Here is a 23,713-nt window from a genome sequence, read left to right on the forward strand (position 1 = left end):
TCCCTGCCTCCCAAGGTTTTTTCTGCAACCTAGCACCAGCTTCTTTAGCTTGATTGTCATCATATATGGGCAAGCAGGTCTTTGAAATGTAAATTAATCGACATACTCTATTTGTTGCTGCATTATAGAGTAATTTGCATTTTGAGATGTATGGAAATAATGCATTAAGTGCTTTAGATGTGACAGCGTACTTAACAAGTCACTGCCTCCCAAGGTTTTTTCCGCGACCTAGCACCAGCCTCTTTAGCTGGATTGTCAGCTCGCTGATTTTGTTGCCTGATGTCATACAGACAACAAGTTAACATTCAAGCTAAAGAAGCTGGTGCTGGGTGGAGAAATAAGCTCCGGATGCAGAGTATTGGCCAATGTTCTGTCACACCCAGATCACTTAACGCCTCATTTTCATTTGTATGAAACCTCTGATTTAACAGGAATGCAGCAACAGATGGAAGATATAAAGAGGTTGATGGACTTACATTTCAAAGACTGTCATGCTACATATATGCAGTTTATGGAGGTTGATCTTACTGACAAATTCCTTTAAAGGAAAAATGGGGGATTAGTAGGAGTATCAGTAGTAAGAGCTTAGCAATATTTTGGGGGATAATCCCTAATCCTTTTTTATGAATTAATGTTGTTGAAAAATGAAAGCAGAATTAATTTGAATAAGTGAGATGATCCTAAGAGATGGAAGATGTCCGCCATGGACACACCAGCACTTTTGCTCTGTACAGGTTTGAGCAGGGAGGCTGGGGAATAATGAGGGATTGTGCATCTGACTCCCGGCTGCAGAGCGTGGGTTCTGGAATGCGGCTCCGTGAGGCAATGTCATGAAGCGCAGGTCTGTTCTCAGCACACAGCAATGAATGAGACCCTGAAATGTAATGTTTTTCCTTCTGCACAGGGTCTGCCTGGTCCACAAGGTCCGATTGGGCCACCTGGTGACAAGGTAATTTTTATTCTGCTAAGTATTATTGTGGCTTATTTCATTTTTATGTGCATAGAAAAATTCAAATCAAGAAGAAACTGATATTTAGTTGGAGTAGGGTATAAGTTTGCAGAAAATCCTACAGTAATGTGTGATTTTATAGTGCGTAAAATCAGCAGCATCAAATCAAGAGAGTCATTCCAGAACCAGTATAGATAGATCATATAATGTCATCTGGAGCGTATAGGAAAAATACCTGAGAAAGTAATCAAAAGTAATGTGAATTATCGCATCTTTGTAAAGTCTTCAAATTTTAATCCTACAAAAAATAAAAAATAGATACCCATGACCAGGATTAAAAAGAAGCTGTTACACCGACGCATTTCCGGCATTGGCGCCCTTAGTCATAGAGTGTATTCCAAGGTAGTTTTACTAATCATGTGAAGCAGGAAATACATCATAAGGAAAAGAAAATTGATCAATACTGCCTAACCATGCAGGATCGTAGGAGTATACATAAGTATAAAAATAGGGTCTATAATTCATTGAATGGACTTTAGTGTCCAATTTTTCCATCCAATCCACTTCTCTCTGGATGAGTTTCTTTTGCCAGTCCTTTCCCCTAATGGGTGAGTTAACTTTTTTTGATGCCAAAAAAGGAAAAAGTATCCATTGCTCCTTCATGAAGGTCTAAAAAATGTTTTGTTGCACCAAAATACGTTCTATTTTTGTTGTCAATATTTTGTATATGTTCTGAAGTTCTTTTTATTAGTTTGCGACTAGTGCATCCTATTGATTTTAAATGACAGATATTACAGAAAATGCAATAAATCATATGTTGTGTGTTGCAGTTAATGAATGAATTTATAGTCCACAGCTCATCATTTATTTTTGCACTTTTGTGGCATACTTACAAGTTACATTTATTACCAGCACAGTTGTAAAAACATTTGACTGACAGCCAAGTGGAAGCTTGTTGTGATATAAACTGGGTGACAAAATGTTTCCTAGTGACGAGCCTCTTCTAGCTACATTTCTGTGGCCTTTATCCAATATCTCATTGAAAATATCCTAAAATAAGATGGGGATGTAATTAGTCGTTATTTTTTATTTCATTATGTGGCAAACTGCGTGGAGTACTAAACGTAACTTTGTCATTATCAATATCATTGTCTTTTTTTGGATTCTAATATACTGGCTCTAGTATTGCTTTTTTCTCTATTGAAATATTTCTCAATATGACTTTTTTGAAACCCCTCATTTTTATTCTTTCTGTTATGACTTGATTTTTTATAATAAGTGCATTTCATCAGAACATGTTCCTTTTACTCTGATAAATTCTCAGTATGGGATTGAATGTATAGTGTGGGCAGGATGGTAACAATCAGCCCGCAATGTAGCATTACCGTTGACCGGTTTTTGAAAAATTGGAGCAATGGATTTTTCCTGTATTGGCATTACTTTCTAGATTTAAATACCAAAACAATAATTTCAATATTGGGTCCTGAAAGAGTGACTTTTAGATTAGTAGAATTATTATTGAGGTAATTAATGAAACGTGGTTTCATTGTGTCTCCTGACCAAATAAGCAAGAGGTCGTCGACATAGTGTCCATACCACATGATGTATTGGCTGAAAGGATTCGATTCTGAAAAAGCAAAAAATTCTTCCCACAAGGAAAAAAAAGAGTGATGGGAATAATCATTCCTTTTACTTGTTAAAAAACCTCAGTGTTGAACATGAACAAATTTAGTTTTGGAAGATAATCAGGGGCTCAAGGATAATTTCTTGAAGTTCAGTATTAAATTAACTATATTTATTTCAATAAAATGTGACAACTTCTAAAGCTAGATTGCTGTATGTGGAATGCATCAGTAACAGTTGATAATATCACATGTAATGAAAACTCGATGATCAGACCATGCGATAGCCTCAAAAATCCTAAGCACAGAGGAGCTGTCCTTCAGAAAAACGTGTTCTGGTCACCAAGGGTTGTAGATGCAGGTCACACCAAGTGCTGAGACTCTTCTTAGTACAGGTGCATGGTGAGGCTTTTCCTTCTTCCTTTTTTATGCTGATTTACCCGAGAGTGTAGCAGTTTCTTTATGTGATCGTGTCTAATAGAAAATTTGACTAGACATATTGTATAACCAGCTGGCATCTGGTGAGGTGGTAAATGCACATCAATGTGACTTATCTCTTGTACTTTTATGCACTTTTATAGCATAATGGAAAAAATATACAGCTCCAATCTTGTCTAACCCAGGCATATACACCAAGAAGGGTGAAGGGTTAATTTACAAGTTCACATTAAATGCTATAACATAATCATCAGTACACTACAATTAGCCTATGCTTATTTAGTTCCATTGTTCTGCCCCATCAAAGAAGCAGTCCAACAGATTTATTGGTGGTGCTGGACTCCTGATTTGCTCTACAATAGCGGCATCCAACGGACTCTTTATTGACCACAATGGGTCTATCGCATTTTGGTCAGTTTCAATTTCTAGACAAAATACTGCTATTTTGATTGGCATTTTCATCAATATCCTCAAACAGATGTGAACAAAGCCTTACAGGTGTAGTAGAGAGTAGAGTTGAGCGAATTTGTTCGGATTTGGTTCTAAATTCGATCGGCAGCGAATATTGTTTTAGCAATATTCGTTGAACACAGCCGAACGTCATTAGAGTCAATGGGAGAAGAAGTTTCCGAATATGTTCGGAACTGATCATCAAACATACACAAATATGGCAAAATCAGATTCGACGACCGAATCCGAACAAATTCGCTCAACTCTAGTAGAGAGAAACTCTTCAAACTCATTGGTGCATCATGATTACTCTCAGAAGTCCCACGAAGTCCTATGTCAGACTCAAGAAAATTAATCGTAATGTCATAACGAGTGGGAATAAATTAGAAACTTCCTCCCCCCTACATCAACATCCTCAGTTTTTCCCCATTTAGAAACCTTCACTATACAGACAGCTTGAATGCCGTAGAGCTTTCATTACAGGATGTTTTGGTGTAGATTGAGTATTGTCTAATTGTAAAATGTTAGAAAATCTTTGAAGTTTTGTATGTAAAATAACTAAATTATATGAAAATGATTCTGTGCATTCTCATAAATGAGGCAAAAACCTCTATTTTGTAACTTTGTAACAGATTTGTCCTTGAGATGAAAGAAGAATTCTGTCTCTGTGTTATAGCAGCATTTTCTGTGGATTACATATTTAATTGCTTCATAACTGTATATTACTTCAGTAAAAAATCTTATGGAAGGGAAGATGCTGAGATATATAATTACACAACAAATCTATCTGCTAATGAGCATTTCATCTGCTTTCTTCTCTGTCATCCAAACATGATTCATATTTGTGTACTCTGTGTACTTAGGGACCACACGGAAAGCCTGGTCTGCCTGGATTACCTGGAGCTGATGGACCCCCGGTAAGTAGAAAAATATTGACTGTAGGTGCGGTATGCATTCAGTCAACATAACCAGTCTATATTGCGGCATAACATGAACAATTTTATTTTTACATAAAAAACAAGTGAAATCTTAGAAAAATGATCATCACAATAGTCTGAAGAGCACTATAGATGTGAGATTCATAGCATTTCATCTCCAATGAAATTAGCAAAGGTCTGGGGTTGCCGAGAGCCATCGGAGATGATTTGCAGAGACATATCCCACAATCTCTGTATTTTAATTTTATTGTTAGTGCATGCGTCATCTATATTTTAATTGAAAAAAATAATTATTATCTCAGTATATAAATCCCATCCTAACTAAAGGCCCATTTAGATGGGCTAATCTTGGCCCTTTAAAAATTTGATCGTCTCTCCTTTAATGATGCCTTTACATGGTTTGAGAAAAAACAATGTGAACAGTTCTTTATTGCAATCGTTCTGTCGCCATGCAGCATAATATTGATAGCTGTACATGCCCTATTTGCCTATTTGTACTAGGCGATGTTCTGCTGTTCGATGGCTTTCACTTAGCCATAAATGCTAAGCCAACATTGTTCTTGTGATCCCCCAGTGTGTTTACATTGGCTAATAATTGCTGAATGATCATTTTTACGAATGTTCCTTTGCCGATTATCATCTTATCTAAATATGTCACAAAGTGCTAATTGTTTTTTTTTTTTTAAGATCTACCTGTATTTACACTAAAACTAAAAGAAATGAACTGGAATATAAGTTGGCATATATGTAGCGTTCCGGCGCATGTTCACACTGGTCACTAAACTAACAAAACCTAAGATAAAAATAAAATGCACAAATAGCCAGCAGTAAATATATAACTAGCAATAGTGCATGAAAATAATATAGGGTGACCCTATTCGGGATGGTCCTAACCTCTAGTATTAAAACCTTACCATACGCCTAATGACGTACATATGAATAAGGGCTGAGTAGGACTGAGACTCAGCTAATGGAAACACAACCATGGGAAACAAAATGAATGCAATATCTAGCTCAAAGAAAAGTATTTACCGTAAGCCAGTATTCATATGTACATTATTATGTGCATTGACATTTTAACTGGGCACTTACAATGTAGACATGGTGAACACTTAGAGATGATTTTAAGCTGAGGGGTAAGCAGCAGAGGTTGCAAGATGGTGCAAGAGTCATTTCTAACCCTCAACCATACATTACTAAGAGGGATTTGTCAATAATTTAATAATTGTTGATCTATCCATGGTCAACAACTGGCTCATCCATTGGGTCATCCAAAGTCATCAATATCAGATCGGAGTGGGTCCCTAAAGATCAACCAAAATCTGGTCCAGCAGTAGTGACTTAACGAAGAAACCACAACAGCCCTGTAAATTACTCATTTGTAGGGGTGAGAGAATAGCTTTGGATAACTCCTTATCCTACTAGATGTAGCGCTTACCGAATAGCTACAGCGGGAACCCGGATACCTGGAGCGATCCCAAAAATCAGGTGTCCGGCACCGCAGCTGCATGTGTCACGGCTATGTGACAGTCACAACACACAGGCTCTCCATGCATGTGTTGTGACTAGTGTTGAGCATTCCGATACCGCAAGTATCGGGTATCGGCCGATATTTGCTGTATCGGAATTCCGATACCGAGATCCGATACTTTTGTGGTATCGGGTATCGGTATCGAAACAACATTAATGTGTAAAATAAAGAATTAAAATAAAAAATATTGCTATACTCACCTCTCCGACGCAGCCTGGACCTCACCGAGGGAACCGGCAGCGTTCTTTGCTTAAAATGCGCGCTTTTCCTTCCTTCCGTGACGTCACGGCTTCTGATTGGTCGCGTGCCGCCCATGTGGCCGCGACGCGACCAATCACAGCAAGCCGTGACGTAATTTTCAGGTCCTTCTAGGCATTCAGTATTTTAAAATTACGTTCCGGCTTTGTGATTGGTCGCGTCGCGGTCACATGGGCGACGCGACCAATCACAAGCCGTGACGTCACGGGAGGCTGGACACGCGCGCATTTTAAAATGCGTGCGTTTCCTGCCTCCCGTGACGTCCCGGCTTGTGATTGGTCGCGTCGCCCATGTGGCCGCGACGCGACCAATCACAGCAAGCCGTGATGTAATTTTCAGGTCCTTCTAGGCATTCAGTATTTTAAAATTACGTTCCGGCTTTGTGATTGGTCGCGTCGCGGTCACATGGGCGACGCGACCAATCACAAGCCGTGACGTCACGGGAGGCTGGACACGCGCGCATTTTAAAATGCGTGCGTTTCCTGCCTCCCGTGACGTCCCGGCTTGTGATTGGTCACGTCGCCCATGTGGCCGCGACGCGACCAATCACAGCAAGCCGTGATGTAATTTTCAGGTCCTTCTAGGCATTCAGTATTTTAAAATTACGTTCCGGCTTTGTGATTGGTCGCGTCGCGGTCACATGGGCGACGCGACCAATCACAAGCCGTGACGTCACGGGAGGCAGGACACGCGCGCATTTTAAAATGCGCGCGTGTCCAGCCTTTCGTGACGTCACGGCTTGTGATTGGTCGCGTCGCCCATGTGACCGCGACGCGACCAATCACAAGCCAGAACGTAATTTTAAAATCCTGAAGGACCTAAAATTACGTCACGGCTTGCTGTGATTGGTCGCGTCGCGGCCACATGGGCGGCACGTGACCAATCACAAGCCGGGACTTCACGTAAGGAAGTAAACGCGCGAATTTTAAGCAAACAACGCTGCCGGTTCCCTCGGTGAGGTCCAGGCTGCGTCGGAGAGGTGAGTATAGCAATATTTTTTATTTTAATTCTTTCTTTTACACATTAATATGGATCCCAGGGCCTGAAGGAGAGTTTCCTCTCCTTCAGACCCTGGGAACCATCAGGGATACCGTCCGATACTTGAGTCCCATTGACTTGTATTGGTATCGGGTATCGGTATCGGATCCGATACTTTGCCGGTATCGGCCGATACTTTCCGATACCGATACTTTCAAGTATCGGACGGTATCGCTCAACACTAGTTGTGACTGTCACACAGAAACATGCAGCCGCGGCGCCAAACATCTAATTATCGGGAGCGCTCCATGTATCCGATTACCAAGGCAGCTATTCAGTAAGCACTATAGCCATTAGGATAAGGAGTTATCTGAAGATATTTGCTCACCCCTACTCATTTGCCTTATTCTGTACTTTATCTCCCATTCACGTGAAGGGAAATGGAATTAGATCAAAGATAAAGATAATAATAATAATAATAATAATTTGTATTTATATAGCGCCAACATATTCCGCAGTGCTTGTTCAGATCAGATCAGATCAGAGCAGATCAGTACTCAATATTGACCACAAAGTGCCGCATAGGGATGCCATGTTCCAACCCCTACTTCGCTAATCTCCTGCCGCTGCTGGAACAGATTTTAGCCGATCAGTCGGGGTTTTGGGTGACAGATAATTGATAACCTGTTCCATGTCCTGAACAAACCCTTTAATCAGCAGACTGCTTAATATGAGGAGTCAAAGGCGTCAAACAAACTGTGTATTGCTCTGCTTTGTGACTGAGGCCCAAATCATAAAAATCATGGCCCCTCATCTATGTAGGTTTGAATCATTTAGTACATTACACACTCATTTTAGTTGTAGCTGAACAAATAATCTTACATGCTCTAACAGTGAATAAATGCATAATTGTAGATATTCACTAACTGCGGTATTTAACTCATAAAGCTACCTGCATTTCAGATCATGGTTAAAAAATAGTAATTTAGATGAACATTTATCAGTTATAGGGAGCCACAATATATTGTATGTTATTAATGTCGATTATAGATCAGTGTTATTGCCTAGGAAATAAATACAGCGATGACACGAGATGCGCACCTGCTAATATAGTTCTGTTTCTCTCTGCATTACTATAATTTGCTCTTCAAATTTTCATCATTATGACTTTGCTTTATTTTAGTGCCAGTTACTAATCAAATGACAATAAGAAACAAAGCGCAGAAATGAATTAACATTTTATCGACATTTAGTGAATCATGCCCAATTACCTCCTCCTAGATCTGTTCTTTTCTTGGGTTAATCCCAAGCAGCGTAGAAAACATTACTTTAATATGACTTCAATCCGAACGCCTGCTATCAATTCTGGTTTGCAGTTTTCCATTTTCCTCCATTTCTCACAAAGGCCCCTATGGAGAGATACATTCGCTGGACATTGAACTGAAGTTCTTGTTTCAGCAGAATGCGTGCTTGGCATGCTAGTAACATCATTTAGGGCTGTGCATATTATGGATCTTTAATTATATGTTTCATTATCACGAAAGTAAAGGAGGTATCTAATCTAACTTTGCCTACTCATTTTAGGGACACCCTGGAAAAGAAGGGCCAGCTGGAGAAAAGGGTGCAGTGGTAAGTTTCCTTCAAAGTCTTTCTTTTTCAGTAATGTGGAAGGATTATTTTTAATTTAGCCCCATGATTTTAGGGGAATTTACACTTAATATACTCATAAATACAAAAGTTAGCCAAACCCAGTGACCATCTAACGCGTATGGGGGTCTCTCGACTCGGATAATGACTAGAGAGGGTTTTATTTATAGTTCTTCTTGGAGATAAGCCATCGCCAGAGCAATTCGGTAGTGGCTTAATGTTCTCTTCCTTTTTAAACTTTTGTTGAACAGGACATTCATGTTTATAAATATGGTTAAGAAATATGGACATCTTGAGATTGGCCATACATGGGCAAATCCTGATTTTTCATTTTAATATTTTTGTATGTTATACCTCTTTAAATGTTCTACAGACCAGGGGATCTGGTTCATGAGACCTTTCTTCCCCACCAGTCACTCAAAGGGTTGAACACTTCTGCAAGCAGCAACGCTCAGTTTCCACATGAGGAAACAGAATGAGTGGTGTATGGGCTCAGTAGTATATGTATGAGTCCATATACCCTAACCCTAACTGACCAGTTATGTAGCAGCATAGTGCAGCTCCATCTACTGTATAGTAGACATGGCCAGGTACTGTATTGATTTGAATAAGGGGTTGATATGCAGTATCTGGCCATGGCCACTATGTGCTGTACTGTGCAGCTCATAACATCGAGAACAGATGTTGAGTGTCACTCCCCCACCGATCAGACATTGATGACCTATCCCAAGGCTAGGTCATCAATGTTAAAGTGGACAAACTATTTAAGATCAGTTAATGAAGCCCTCCCATGAAGTTTTTGTTTCACTAAATCTGTGTATATAGTGTAGTGTGTGTTAATATACTCACCTACTGCCACCTTCTCTGGTATCCAGCGCTGTTCTTCTCCTCTTCTCAGTGATGTCACCACTCTACAGAACCTTCAAGTCACTCTGCACTCTACGTGACTCAGAAATGGCTTTTACAATGTAAGCCTAAGGAGCGTCAGAGCGAGGAATCATAGGCGGACACTGTAAAAGAGACTAACAGGCAAACGCCATGTTCTCCTCAAATGTAATATATGAACCCAAACCAAGTGTATTTGGAAAGGCTCCAGTTTACGCTGAGTTTGACCTTGCCACAGTTGCTTAGCATCTTCTTTTTGTACTTGATTGCAACATTCCTATTAATATTATCACACAGATAAGTTATTCTAGCATGCTATCATCTTTGATTTATAATTATGTGCATTATGTAACCCCAGCAAAAAGCCAATAGCCAAGAACTTATTTGTCTCATCTGAGAGTAGTGCCTGCTTTTGTATCTAGCGGTAACTATTTGCTTGCAAAATATACATAGTTTCAAAAATTCAATGCAACAATTTAGATGATGAACTGCAAGGGAACACACTGTCCACACTGTTCTGTGATATAATGAGGATTTCTTCTAGCTAGTTCCAGGTATATATAAATCTAGGTTATGTACAGCAGCTAACGCAGAATGCATGTTGTCAACATCATGTCATAAACAATCTTTAATGATTTTCCAATACAGCACCTATGTTCAGCTTTCATAAATACAGCTTTTATCCACGTTATTCCCCATGTGAATGTTCTCATTGATTTGTTATGCAGAAAAATACATTCTTGAAACAACAAAGGCTCAAATGGAGAAGTAAAACCAAACAGCGAAAATTGTAGTAGCAGTATCATGGCAACGAAATAATGGAGATAAAAAACTTTAGATGCCAAAAACATTGGGACACACCCTAAATAATCTTTTGACCTCTTTGATTAGAAGATAAAGAGTTTAAAGAGATTATCCAGGATTATTTATTATTTTTACTATGGGCCTAATATTTAACAGGCAGGTAGTTGCTAATTGGTCACAGACCGCTCCTGCCGGCAATTGAGTAGCTTTCGCTGACGTCACTTTCAACAGAGCAGAGTCTTCTCTTCTGCTCTGCTCTGTTGACAGGGTGTGGCTGTCGATGTTATGATACCTTACTACAGGGCACCGGCTGTCAATCAGCATGACGTTGTAAGTCATTCTCCATTGATATTGCAGCCCAGAAGAAAAAGGGAGGCTCTGTTGACATGGAACAGCTGAAACACCAACAGGAGGGGTCGGTGACCGTTCTGAGCTGCCGTCGAGTAGAAGAGGCAGGTCATTGCCTCTGCTAGTAACGTCCTCAATGTTAGTTTTTAAGCCAATAGTAAAAAAATAAAATAATCCTGGACACCTTTAAGTGTTATCTCAGGTGACAATATTATCGCTCTGAAAGGCCAATGAGAAAACTATACCATATCCTGACCATTTTTTGGATGCTGCAATAGGTGTTTAATGGATGTACAGTGTCATGGAATTGTGTGTAGCAGCCCTTATTCTTCTAAACAACTACTCCTCCAAAAACAAATTTATCTAAAAGTTTGGTTAGCCTTCTAAAAAAAAACTTTATTATAGGTTGCACATGTTTCTCTAAACATTTGCAGACCATATCTTTTACATTTTGTATAATTCCTTTTAGTGAGGAAAGACATATAACAAAACTAAATGCAAACAAAATCTGCTATTTTTGCTCCATATGGTTCTGCAATCATGATTTTTCATAGAAGCAGTTCTAGGAACGCTTTCCTAAACAAATCCTTTGAAAGCCATTGATAATCACAGCAAAGTTGAATCAAGACATACATACAGTACTGTGCAAAAGTTTTAGGCAGATGTTGGAAATGCAAAGTGAGTGAACAAATGAAAAATGTAAATCAAATTAATATTTGCTGTGACCACCCTTTGCCTTCAAAACAAAACCAATTCTTCTGGGTACACTTACACACAATTTTTGAAGAAATTTGGCAAGGAAGGAAGTTCCAAAACATCTGGAAGAACTGACCACAGATCATCTGTTGATGTTGTCTGTGCTAATCTTTCTGTCTCTTCATGTAATCCCAGACAGACTTGATGATGTTGAGATCCGGGCTCTGTGGGGACCATATTATTACTTCCACAACTCTTTGTTCTTCTTTATCCTTAAGATAGTTCTTAATGAAATTGACTATAACTTTGGGGTCTTTGTCTTGCTGTAAAATACATTTGAGGTCAATCAGATTGCTGCCTGGTCTTATTGCCTGATGGATAAATATCTTGATATATATCACAACATTGAGGACTCCAAGATATGGGCCATGTTGAGGACTATGGAGGTGGTTGGCCAAGGAAACTTGGTGCAACAGACGAAAGACACTTCATGCTTATTTCTCTTCTAAATTGAAAGCTATGCTGTAGTGCCATTATCACCGAACTGGCAAAATCCAGTGGGTCCAGGCTACAGAGAATTCTAACCAAAAATAGTTTTCATGGAAGGGTGAAGCCCAAAAAACATATCTTTGACTTGGAAAAAAGCCCAAGCAACTAAAGTATGGATAAAAACATAGGAACCGGTATGGAGAAAATATCAGCAGGTGCTCTGAACTGATGATTCAAAATGTGAACCTTTTGACTGTAACAGAGAAGACAGTTTGCTCGTTTAATGACTGGTGATCGGTACAACAATGAGTGTCTGCAGACAAAAGTGAAGCATGGGGGTTCTCTGCAAGTTTAAGGCTCCATTTCAGCAAACAAGGTTAGAGATTTGGTTAGGATTAATGGTGTCATCAATGCTGAGAAACATAGGCAAATACTTAAGGTACCTTCACACTAAACGATATCGCTAGCGATCCGTGACGTTGCAGCGTCCTCGCTAGCGATATCGTTTAGTTTGACACGCAGCAGCAATCTGGATCCTGCTGTGATATCGCTGGTCATTGAACAAAGTTCAGAACTTTATTTGGTCGTCAGACCGGCGTGTATCGTCGTGTTTGACACCAAAAGCAAGGATACCAGCGATGTTTTACACTGGTAACCAGGGTAAACATCGGGTTACTAAGGGCAGGGCCGCGCTTAGTAACCCGATGTTTACCCTGGTTACCAGTGTAAAATGTAAAAAAAACAAACAGTACATACTCACCTTCGTGTCCCCCGGCGTCCGCTTCCCACACTGACTGAGCGCCGTAAAGTGAAAGTGAAAGTACAGTACAGCGGTGACGTCACCGCTCTGCTGTTAAGGCCGGCGCTCAGTCAGTGCAGGAAGCGGACGCCGGGGGACGCGAATGTAAGTACAGTATGTACGTTTTGTTTTTTTTTACATTTTACGCTGGTAACCAGGGTAAACATCGGGTTACTAAGCGTGGCCCTGCGCTTAGTAACCCGATGTTTACCCTGGTTACCCGGGGACCTCGGCATCGTTGGTCGCTGGAGAGCGGTCTGTGTGACAGCTCTCCAGCGATCAAACAGCGACGCTGCAGCGATCGGCATCGTTGTCTGTATCGCTGCAGCGTCGCTTAATGTGAAGGTACCTTTATCCATCGTACAGTGCCATCAGGGAGGTGTCTGATTGGCTCCATATTTATTCTGCAGCAGGACAGCGACCCCAAACATACAGTGTCATTAATAACATGTCATTAATAACTATTGACAGTGTAAAGTAAAAAACAAGGAATCCTGGAAGTAATGATCTGCCCCCGTCCCCCATACAGCTCTGATCTCAGCATCTTTGTGGGGTGACATGCAGAGAGAGAAAGATTTGCACAAGCGACATCAACAGAAGATCTGTAGTTAGTTCTCAAAGATGTTTGGAACAGCCTCCTACTGTGTGTAACTGTACCTACAGTAGAATAATTGATGCTTTTATGTTCTTTTGAAGGCAAAATGCGGTCACACCAATTGATGATTTGATTTAGATTTCCTTTTTGTTCATTCACTTTGAATTTTGTTCGTTGAAAAATAGAAACTATTAGCACATTATAATATCTAATTATCTCAATTTCGGTTCTCTAAAAGTAAATAGTGACCTTCATATGGATGTATTAAAAGAGATTGTATGAAATCAGATGCAAAAAATCATTTAATAACCATAAAATGAATAAAATAAAAAGTTCCCAAGTTTCACAACCGCTGCCAAATAGCCTCCAGTTTTCAGGACATATACACTCACCGGCCACTTTATTAGGTACACCATGCTAGTAACGGGTTGGACCCCCTTTTGCCTTCAGAACTGCCTCAATTCTTCGTGGCATAGATTCAACAAGGTGCTGGAAGCATTCCTCAGAGATTTTGGTCCATATTGACATGATGGCATCACACAGTTGCCGCAGATTTGTCGGCTGCACATCCCAAAGATGCTCCATACAAGGCAGGATGGATCCATGCTTTCATGTTGTTTACGCCAAATTCTGACCCTACCATCCGAATGTCGCAGCAGAAATCGAGACTCATCAGACCAAGCAACGTTTTTCCAATCTTCTACTGTCCAATTTCGATGAGCTTGTACAAATTGTAGCCTCAGTTTCCTGTTCTTAGCTGAAAGGAGTGGTACCCGGTGTGGTCTTCTGCTGCTGTAGCCCATCTGCCTCAAAGTTCGACGCACTGTGCGTTCAGAGATGCTCTTAGGCCTACCTTGGTTGTAACGGGTGGCGATTTGAGTCACTGTTGCCTTTCTATCAGCTCGAACCAGTCTGCCCATTCTCCTCTGACCTCTGGCATCAACAAGGCATTTCCGCCCACAGAACTGCCGCTCACTGGATTTTTTTTCTTTTTCGGACCATTCTCTGTAAACCCTAGAGATGGTTGTGCGTGAAAATCCCAGTAGATCAGCAGTTTCTGAAATACTCAGACCAGCCCTTCTGGCACCAACAACCATGCCACGTTCAAAGGCACTCAAATCACCTTTCTTCCCCATACTGATGCTCGGTTTGAACTGCAGGAGATTGTCTTGACCATGTCTACATGCCTAAATGCACTGAGTTGCCGCCATGTGATTGGCTGATTAGAAATTAAGTGTTAACAAGAAGTTGGACAGGTGTACCTAATAAAGTGGCCAGTGAGTGTATATTACTAAATATTAAAATTAGGTAAAAACTTAATTGTAAGGCACTTAGATGCTACTGTAGTTAAGTTCACTCAGATTCAGACAGTAAAAGCTCAGCAGAAGAAGAGAAGCACATTGGCAGAGAGAAAAGCAAGGTTGGCAGATCATATTATCATATCATATCAGAAATTATGTTTACGTATTCAAGAGAAATGTGCCTGAGAGGCCATTTCTATGAAAATCCTACTATTTCTACAAAATATTCTCAAACTTTGCATTATTCATTCATAAAACAAGCAAAATAACAATTGTCATGAAAAAAAATCTAGAAAGTGCGAACTTTCAAAAGTGAGAAATTTCAGGCGCAATGAGCCTGAGAGGCCACTTAGGTCACACCTGCTCTCCTCAAGGATGGCGCTAAAACTGAGAGGGAGTTTCAAGTAGCACCTAAAGATAGAAAGGTACTTGGAGGGGTGGGATCCCCTGTCACCTTGGAGAGGAGGGGGAACAAAAACATGTGAGCTTTGCCTGCCAGGCTTATTGCTCCTGACGCAGGGTTAAAGCATTCTCTCTTTGCAGCATTTTTTCCACACTTGCCTAAAAATTTTGCACAGCATTGTGTATTAACACTAAAAGTTCAAGAAAGCTTGCACAAATCCATAGTATAAGCGAATAGAGTAGAGCGAATCTGCGGAAATTCCATCTTCTTCTGTTTTCAGGCCTCCATGTTGCCGTGCTTAGTCACTAGCTCAGAGAAAACTGAAAATAGGAGTTAGAGATTACGGAGGGGAAAAGTAGTGGAAAATACAGGATACAAGTCATCTAGTGGCCAGAAATATTTTTATTCGCCATGTACACACACATGACAGCTTAACAGTTTATTCTTAAAACTTATCTGAATGGATAAGTACACTTTAGATTCTCATCTGCAGCGAGTATGACTGTTTACGTCTCCACCGTTATCAAATAGATATTTCTGTGAATTTTGTAGACCACTTTAAAGAGTTTCTATTGTCAAAATTGGTGCTGTGTTTCTGCTGAGTAATTTCCAACATTTATAGATGTAATTTGTAATTTGAAAAACAAAAATTTTCTATAAAGCGCTAGTCTCTAGGTAACAGCACCTGCTGGGTGAAATGACTTGGCTTAGGAATTTTTACATGTGATAACTGTGTCTTCATGATATATTGCTTTTTATGCTGAAGACACAAGACCAACCAAAGTTGTCACATTCACATGCAATGCATGCGACATGTAGACCAATACTCTACGCAAGACCCTAGACCCTAGATGTTTCAAACCAGAATTTCTTCTGGCTCCTTGAGTCCTGATCAATAATTTTGAATGAAAGTATTAGCAGCAGCTAAACCAACTTTCACAATAAAGAAGACAAACTGATTTCAGCTTAAAATTGATTTACAAAGCAATAAACTTGAATCAGATTATGGACTTGGACAAGAATTACGTTATCCCAACATCAAGAGTATTGGAGTATTATGAGTGGTCTAAATGGATTCCCTGCAATGATAAACTTGGGAATTATTGTTATAGATGAATGTTAGAAATTACCTGCATATTGAACTCATTTACTAAAACCTTACAAACAATGAAGGCCCTATGTGTGAATACATAACAGATGATGTTGTCCTAGGAGGTTCTTAATGCCTAGTGGAACATACTGTACACACACACACATATATATATATATATATATATATATATATATATATATACTGTATATATGTGTGCATGTTCCACTAGGAACTATATAAGAAACTGGGTTCTGTATCTTCAAACCTCTTTCCATAGGTTATGCTTTTGACAATTGCATTGAGTTGACCATATGTCAAGTTCCTTTTTGGTTCCTGGATTTTTCCTTCTTTTTTTATGGCAGTAGTAGCACAGTAAATGCTGTACTTATTGTCGTAAAAAAAATCCTAGCATGTCTTTGATGTTTCTGATAAGAATGGGATCTGTGCATGGGATCCATTTTTCATTGTAGTCCTTTTCCTTTACTCTCCCTATTTCTACTCTTAAATGATACACTCACCCTATTTGTTTTCATTCATTTCTAGGGTCCAAATGGTCCCCAGGGTCCTATTGGTTATCCTGGACCTCGTGGTGTCAAGGTAAGTTACCTATGTCTAATAAGCTGACTTGTCTCTGTACTCACTTATGTGACATTTGTCAGGCACAGATGTCACCGCTCAAGTCTGTGAGCCATTGTCTGGTTAAGTGCTTGATTCATAATTATGTGAATTTGCCCATTTCCAGCTTAGTAAACTATCTGGCTTGCATCTCAGCCATTCTGCTTTTCTAATGATTCTCATTTCCTCTATGAAGCATGGAGAGATGGTTTATGGCAGTTTAGAAATACCATAGCTAAAGTCTATATTTATTTGGGTTCTCTGAAGGAATCTTTCATGTAATTTTGCCATACCAAACTGCCCCCAATGCTGCACAAGTCATGTGATGTTCATCCCTAACATGTATCTGTAGCGCTAAACGGCCTAATATATAATTAAAATATACTTTTAATCTTCACTTACCTTGTATGTAAATCCCTACCTTCCAGTAATGTGGGTGGTGTTGGATATTGGTTCAGTCACGTTCTTCCAGCCAGTACTCCATGCCCTCCGCAGTTTGAATAATGGACTGCACCTCTCCAAAGTCATGGCCGTCTCAGAGGAAATCTCACAACTTCATGCTGACATTCAACTCCCAGGGCATTAGCGTTGAAGCTGGGTGTATGTTCCTAGCTTAATTTGTGATCTCCACATACTTCGGAAGCTACTGTTACTCAGAGGGATCCTGATTGCCGCTCCAGGCACTTAGGTCATGCATGAAGCCTATGAGTTCCAGAAGATTCCAGAGCATACACAATGAAGCTGAGAACGACATCTATCTTCAATTCACATGAAACTGACTGTCAGCGCACAGGTGTGGGATTTCTTCAGAGAGGGCCATTACAGCCCATCACTCAAACCGTGGTGGTCATAACTATTGGCCAGAGGAGCGCACCTAAACCAATTTCCAATGCTACCCATGTCACTGGAAGCCAAGGATTTACATAGAAGATAAGTAAAGATTAAAAAATCTTTTTTACTCATATACTTGGATGTTTGGTTTTACAGACTTGTTTGGGGTGAAATTTACATGATTTGTATGGCATTTGGGCAGTTCAAAATGGAAACATGACGTGACAGCATCCCTTTAAGGCTAATGTGAACAATTACACCAGATACCAGGCAGTTGTATCTGCTAATCTATCACTATAATATAAGTCATTATAAGTCACAATATGTCACTATAAAGAAACTGTGATCGTGACTGGGGTCAGTCTTGTGTTAAGGTTAATATAGTCACAAAGGTTAGTAGGATAGGCCAAATTATTACTATATTTATAGACACCTTGAGGAATTTCATAAGTTAAAATTGCAAGGTCCTAAGGGTACTGTCACACTCTGCAACTTTCCAACAATCATGACCAGCGATACGACCTGGCCGTGATCATTGGAAAGTCGTTGTGTGATCGCTGGGGAGCTGTCACACAGACTGCTCTCCAGCGTCCAACGATGCCGAAGGCCCCGGGTAACCAGGGTAAACATCGGGTTACTAAGCGCAGGGCCGCGCTTAGTAACCCGATGTTTACCGTGGTTACCAGCGTAAAAGTAAAAAAAAACAAACAGTACATACTCACATTCCGGTGTCCTTCAGGTCCCTTGCCGTCTGCTTCCCGCTCTGACTGAGTGCCGCCGTAAAGTGAAAGCAGATCACAGCGGTGACGTCACTGCTGTGATCTGCTCTTACTTTCCGGCCGGCAGTCAGTCAGAGGGAGAAGCAGACGACAAGGGACCTGAAGGACACCGGAATGTGAGTATGTACTGTTTTTTTTTTTTTACTTTTACGCTGGTAACCACGGTAAACATCGGGTTACTAAGCGCGGCCCTGCGCTTAGTAACCCGATGTTTACCCTGGTTACAAGCGAACGCATCGCTGGATCGCTGTCACACACAACGATCCTGCGATGACAGCGGGAGATCCAGCGACGAAATAAAGTTTCAAACGATCTGCTACGACGTACGATTCTCAGCGGGGTCCATGATCGCAGTAGCGTGTCAGACACTGCGATATCATATGGATATCGCTGGAACGTCATGGATCGTACCGTCGTAGCGATCAAAGTGCCACTGTGTGACAGTACCCTAACAGTGGACTTCTGCGTTAGATAATCTCTTGATAATAAACTGATGTAATCTGTGGTGGAATTCAGCAGCAAGTTTTTAATTTACCCACAGTGCCACCGCAGGAGAAATTAAGCATTACACAGTTTTTTTTTTTTTTAAATGAGCGACCAGTGCATGTAATGTCAGGACATGCTTGGCCTTAAAATGCGAGATATACTCTGGAGAAGATATGGGAGTCCTAAAAGAGGAACCCTCTGTATGAATTTAATTACTTTACTAAACCAAGAACCCCTTTAGAAGAAAATAAGTTAGAAAAAGAGAGGCAATTTACATTCATCTAGTTTTAACAAAGTCGAATTCTGTTGCAATCCATGTAATAATGCCTATTATTCTTTTTGTTTTAGGGGGCTGATGGTGTAAGAGGACTGAAGGGAGGCAAAGGAGAAAAGGTGCAGATACCAATATGTGTGTTTCTGTTTAGTCATTACATGTGTGTGGACATAGAAGGATAATTCTAAATTGGATATTTCCATATCCAAATCCAAATAGAATTGTGTGGACTGGAATAAATCTACTGCTAGTATTGCTGAAAGATACCATCATACTGTTAGAGAAATCTTCATTGACACATAAACCAACCATAAAGTTTCATTTTCAGGCAGTAGCAATAAACACATATTTATACTCTCTACACTTTTCTGCACTTTCTCATTTTGCTAGATCAAAAAAGTATTACGGTATATTTATTTCATGTAATTATTCCAGTATACAAGGGAAGAAGAAGGTACAGGATTACTTCCCAAAAATGATTAGGGAATTTAATTTGGGTTGCCATTAGTGATGAGTGAGTGTGCTCATTACTCAAGTTTTCTGAGCATGCTCGGGTGTTCTTGGAATATTTCGGCGTGCTCGCAGATTATGTTTGAGTTCCTGCAGCTGCATGATTTGTGGCTGCTAGACAGCCTGAATACATGTGGGGATACCCTAACAAACGGGCAATCCCTGCATGTATTCAGGTTGTCTAACAGCCGGAAATCATGCAGCTGTGGAGACAACAACATAATCTACGAGCATGCCGAAATATTCGAAGAACACCCGAGCATGCTCAGAAAACTTGAGTAACGCGCACACTCGCTCATCGTTAGTTGCCTTCTAAAAACCATTAAATGATCATAGAATAACAGATAATGCAAAGGAAATCCCACTAAGGACATGTCCCAGAATTATTAAGAGGCTTACGACTTTTAATAAATTTGGATCCACAAACTTTAATCTGTTCCAGCTGTGAGGAGGCAAAGATTTCCACTATAATTAACGCCAATTTTGCTGGTGCAAAATCCAAACAATCACAAATGTGGGTTGGGCAAGAATTCTGCCACTTATTTATGCAAGAAAACTGGCAGACTGGAACTGATAAGTTCCCGCCAATAAAATGTCTCCATAAAATTACGTTGGTTGGTTTAGAGCAGGATTGCACAACCTGCAGCCTGAGGTCTGCATGCGGACAGTGTTTCCATTCGGTGCGGCCCCCAACAATCGGATTGATAAATTGCTGACAGATTAACTAAATGTGGGCAACCATGCACAGAAGATTAGTGGCAGCAGCTGAGGAGCAGTGACTGGCAAGTACTAGTGGAGCACTCTGTAGACATCTCTGGACCCTCATACATGGGGTCTCTTAACTCGTTAGGCACTCCAGAAAGCAGTATGTGAATGAAATAGGTGGCCTTCCATGCCTGTGACTATCTCCTCTATAGTTTATGGGAATTGTGAAACATTATGCAGTAAGCCAAAACCCCATGATCTATTGTAGAGAGCTTGTGCATTCATCACCTCTTCCTTTTTAGGGCCTATTCACACAATTTTTCACAAGGATGTAGAAGCAAATTTTACTGTAAATCCACATTTTAAAAAAATCCTTCAAATACTCTTTGAATAATTTTCCTACTGGTTTTAGTGGCGAATGTTCAAAATAATATGAAAAAAATGCACTGTGCACACTAAGGTAGCTTTTCCCATTAAAAACAGTGGCAAACTTATTCAAAGAGTATTTGACGCACTTTTTGATGAGGATTTAGGAGCAGAAGCTATTTCTTAATTATCATCAGAAACCTGTGAACGTACCATTACAGTGCAGATTGGTGGATGTAAGCGTCCTGTAAATTGAATTTGTAACCATCGGACATTTATTTTATATATTTTCGATATTTCATAAATGTCACAGAAGGAAATATCCCATTTTTAGCGTGGCCTCCAAATATGTTTAGTATCACAATGTAGCCCTAGGACCAAAAAACTTGTGGAAGAATTTAGATACTATTGGGTGGCTTTCATTACATCTCACACTGGATGCAATATTTAGGGCTCGCTCACACGAGTATATAGCACAGCCGAGTGTTATCTGATGTTTTATCAGACAACACTCGCTCCAATGCTATACTATGGGGCAGAGCAGATATGCTGAATTCTGCGAATGACTACCCAATTTGGATCAAGAGCACTCATTCAAGTCTATGTGTGCGTGTGGAACATCGGACTGTTCTCAGATGTCATCCGAGAGCAGTCCAACATCTGTGGACTCAGACAATGGAGAAGATGGAGAAATTAGGTTCTCCATCTTCTCCACACCTGTGCTCCACATGCACGAGAATCTGCTCACACTAAGATGACACTCGGCTCAAACTTTGCTTAGAGATTGAGCTGAGTATCATTAGCATAATCGGTCCGATTCTCTTGAATGAGAGAATCTATGATAGTGTGAGTGAGCCCTTAGTGAAAGTGGGTATTAGTCGTCCTCTGTTTCAGCACTGAAAGGCTATAGACCAAACTAAAAAGAAATAACTCTGCAAGTTACAGGTATTATAAGCCATTACATAGCAGTATCTGCTTAATATCAAGATGCCCTAGCATTTTCAGACATGATTAATTGAAAGCGAGAGAGTGTTCCTATCATCATACACTATGTCGTTAAAGATTTTATAAGTGTTTTGCTGAAAGTGCATCGACTGAATATTTTAACATTCTGCAGCTCACACATCTCTAAAACCTTCCCGGCATATCTATATTTCCTACAATATACAGTCTCCCGAGCCTTCTTACTTTTTGGCCAAAAACAACCGATATGGATTTAACAATTAAAGTATGGATATGCTGTATATTCTATAAACAGGAAGTGGAGTTTGGAAGATAATTTACATTTTTATTCACTTTCTGGTTTTATTTTGCTGGAGAAGGTATCACGTCCATGTTCTCAGGAGCATTATCACGCCATCAGTTTCCAATAGTAAAGCGGTTATATAATAGTTGAGTAATTAATGGTGAGGGTTTTCCATGTAGTCAGCACTCTTGAGTTTATTTTGTTATTGTTTGAGGACTTTCGCTGACTGCAGATTGCTCAGAGACGTGAGGAATTTTGGTCTCTTCACACTTCGCGTCTGTAATTCAAGACAAACTGCAGAGCTCTACTTTGTTAGCAAAGCTAATAACACTTAATCCAGAGATGTGCTCCGTGTGGCTGGCAGATGCTCCATGGACTGATCCATCTACAAGTGGTCATTAGACGTGAGCAAACACACCGTAATCCCTCTAGCTCTTCCATCCTCTCTATATTAGAGTTCGAGCTGTCCCAGGAACTGCGGTGAGGACTTACTATTTGAGATGTGTTATTATCTGCAACATTCAATTAGGAGCCCAGATCATTAGCTGCACTTCATCTTCGACTTCTCACAATTTCTTCTGTTTATAGATCTTTTTAATTACCTTTGACAATAAAAGTAGAATGAAAACTTCCCCAATGTTGATTCAGTCATAAAAGCTAATAACTATCATTGATTGAACGTAATAGATATACAGTAAATCATCAAGATTGGCAATTTTCTTGGCGGTCTGGATAAGGCGGCATGGTGGAGTCAGACCTTCCTAATTTCTGAGAAGGTGCACACCTATGTCATGCCCGCAAGGAGTGTCAAAGCTTTTCCTCTTCATGAATAGGAGCATCTGACGAGTGTTGTACTCCTCCATATGCTGCACCATAAATCGTACTCAAGGCAATGACTGAAGTAAGATTTGTGACATAAGAAACACCACAGCTCATCATGAATTAGATGAGCTATTGTGACATGCCCCCACCTTGACCCATGTCCCACTTCAGCTCCTGATCATGAATTAGATGAGCTATGGTGACATGCCCCCATCTTGACCCATGTCGCACTCCAGCTCCTCATCATGAATTAGATGAGCTATGGTGATATGCCCCCATCTTGACCCATGTCGCACTCCAGCTCCTCATCATGAATTAGATGAGCTTTGGCGACATGCCCCCAACTTGACCCATGTCCCACTCCGGCTCCTCATCATGAATTAGATGAGCTTTGGTGACATGCCCCCACATAGACCCATGTCCCACTCCAGCTCATCATGAATTAGATGAGCTTTGGTGACATGCCCCCACCTAGACCCATGTCCCACTCCAGCTCCTCATCATGAATTAGATGAGCTATGGTGACATGCCCCCACCTTGACCCATGTCCCACTCCAGCACCTCATCATGAATTAGATGAGCTTTGGCGATATGCCCCCACCTTGACCCATGTCCCACTCCAGCTCCTCATCATGAATTAGATGAGCTTTGGTGTCATGCCCCCACCTTGACCCATGTCCCACTCCAGTTCCTCATCATGAATTAGATGAGCTATGGTGACATGCCCCCACCTTGACCAATGTCCCACTCCAGCTCCTCATCATGAATTAGATGAGCTATGGTGACATGCCCCCACCTTGACCAATGTCCCACTCCAGCTCCTCATCATGAATTAGATGAGCTTTGGTGACATGC

At 40.4% G+C, this 23,713-nt stretch overlaps 1 protein-coding gene across 1 annotated transcript in view; it reads left to right on the forward strand.

Moving 5' to 3' along the window:
- COL11A1 (collagen type XI alpha 1 chain) overlaps window positions 1-23,713 on the forward strand; it is a 278,226-nt gene that overhangs the window by 159,203 nt on the left and 95,310 nt on the right. Inside the window, exons 24-28 of the mRNA XM_077277390.1 lie at window positions 905-949; window positions 4,323-4,376; window positions 8,749-8,793; window positions 16,768-16,821; window positions 19,284-19,328. Coding sequence (XP_077133505.1) covers window positions 905-949; window positions 4,323-4,376; window positions 8,749-8,793; window positions 16,768-16,821; window positions 19,284-19,328 — 243 coding nt within the window. The remainder of the gene's footprint in view (window positions 1-904; window positions 950-4,322; window positions 4,377-8,748; window positions 8,794-16,767; window positions 16,822-19,283; window positions 19,329-23,713) is intronic.

This window comes from Ranitomeya variabilis, chromosome 8, assembly GCF_051348905.1.
Source record: "Ranitomeya variabilis isolate aRanVar5 chromosome 8, aRanVar5.hap1, whole genome shotgun sequence".
Lineage (NCBI taxonomy): Eukaryota > Metazoa > Chordata > Amphibia > Anura > Dendrobatidae > Ranitomeya > Ranitomeya variabilis.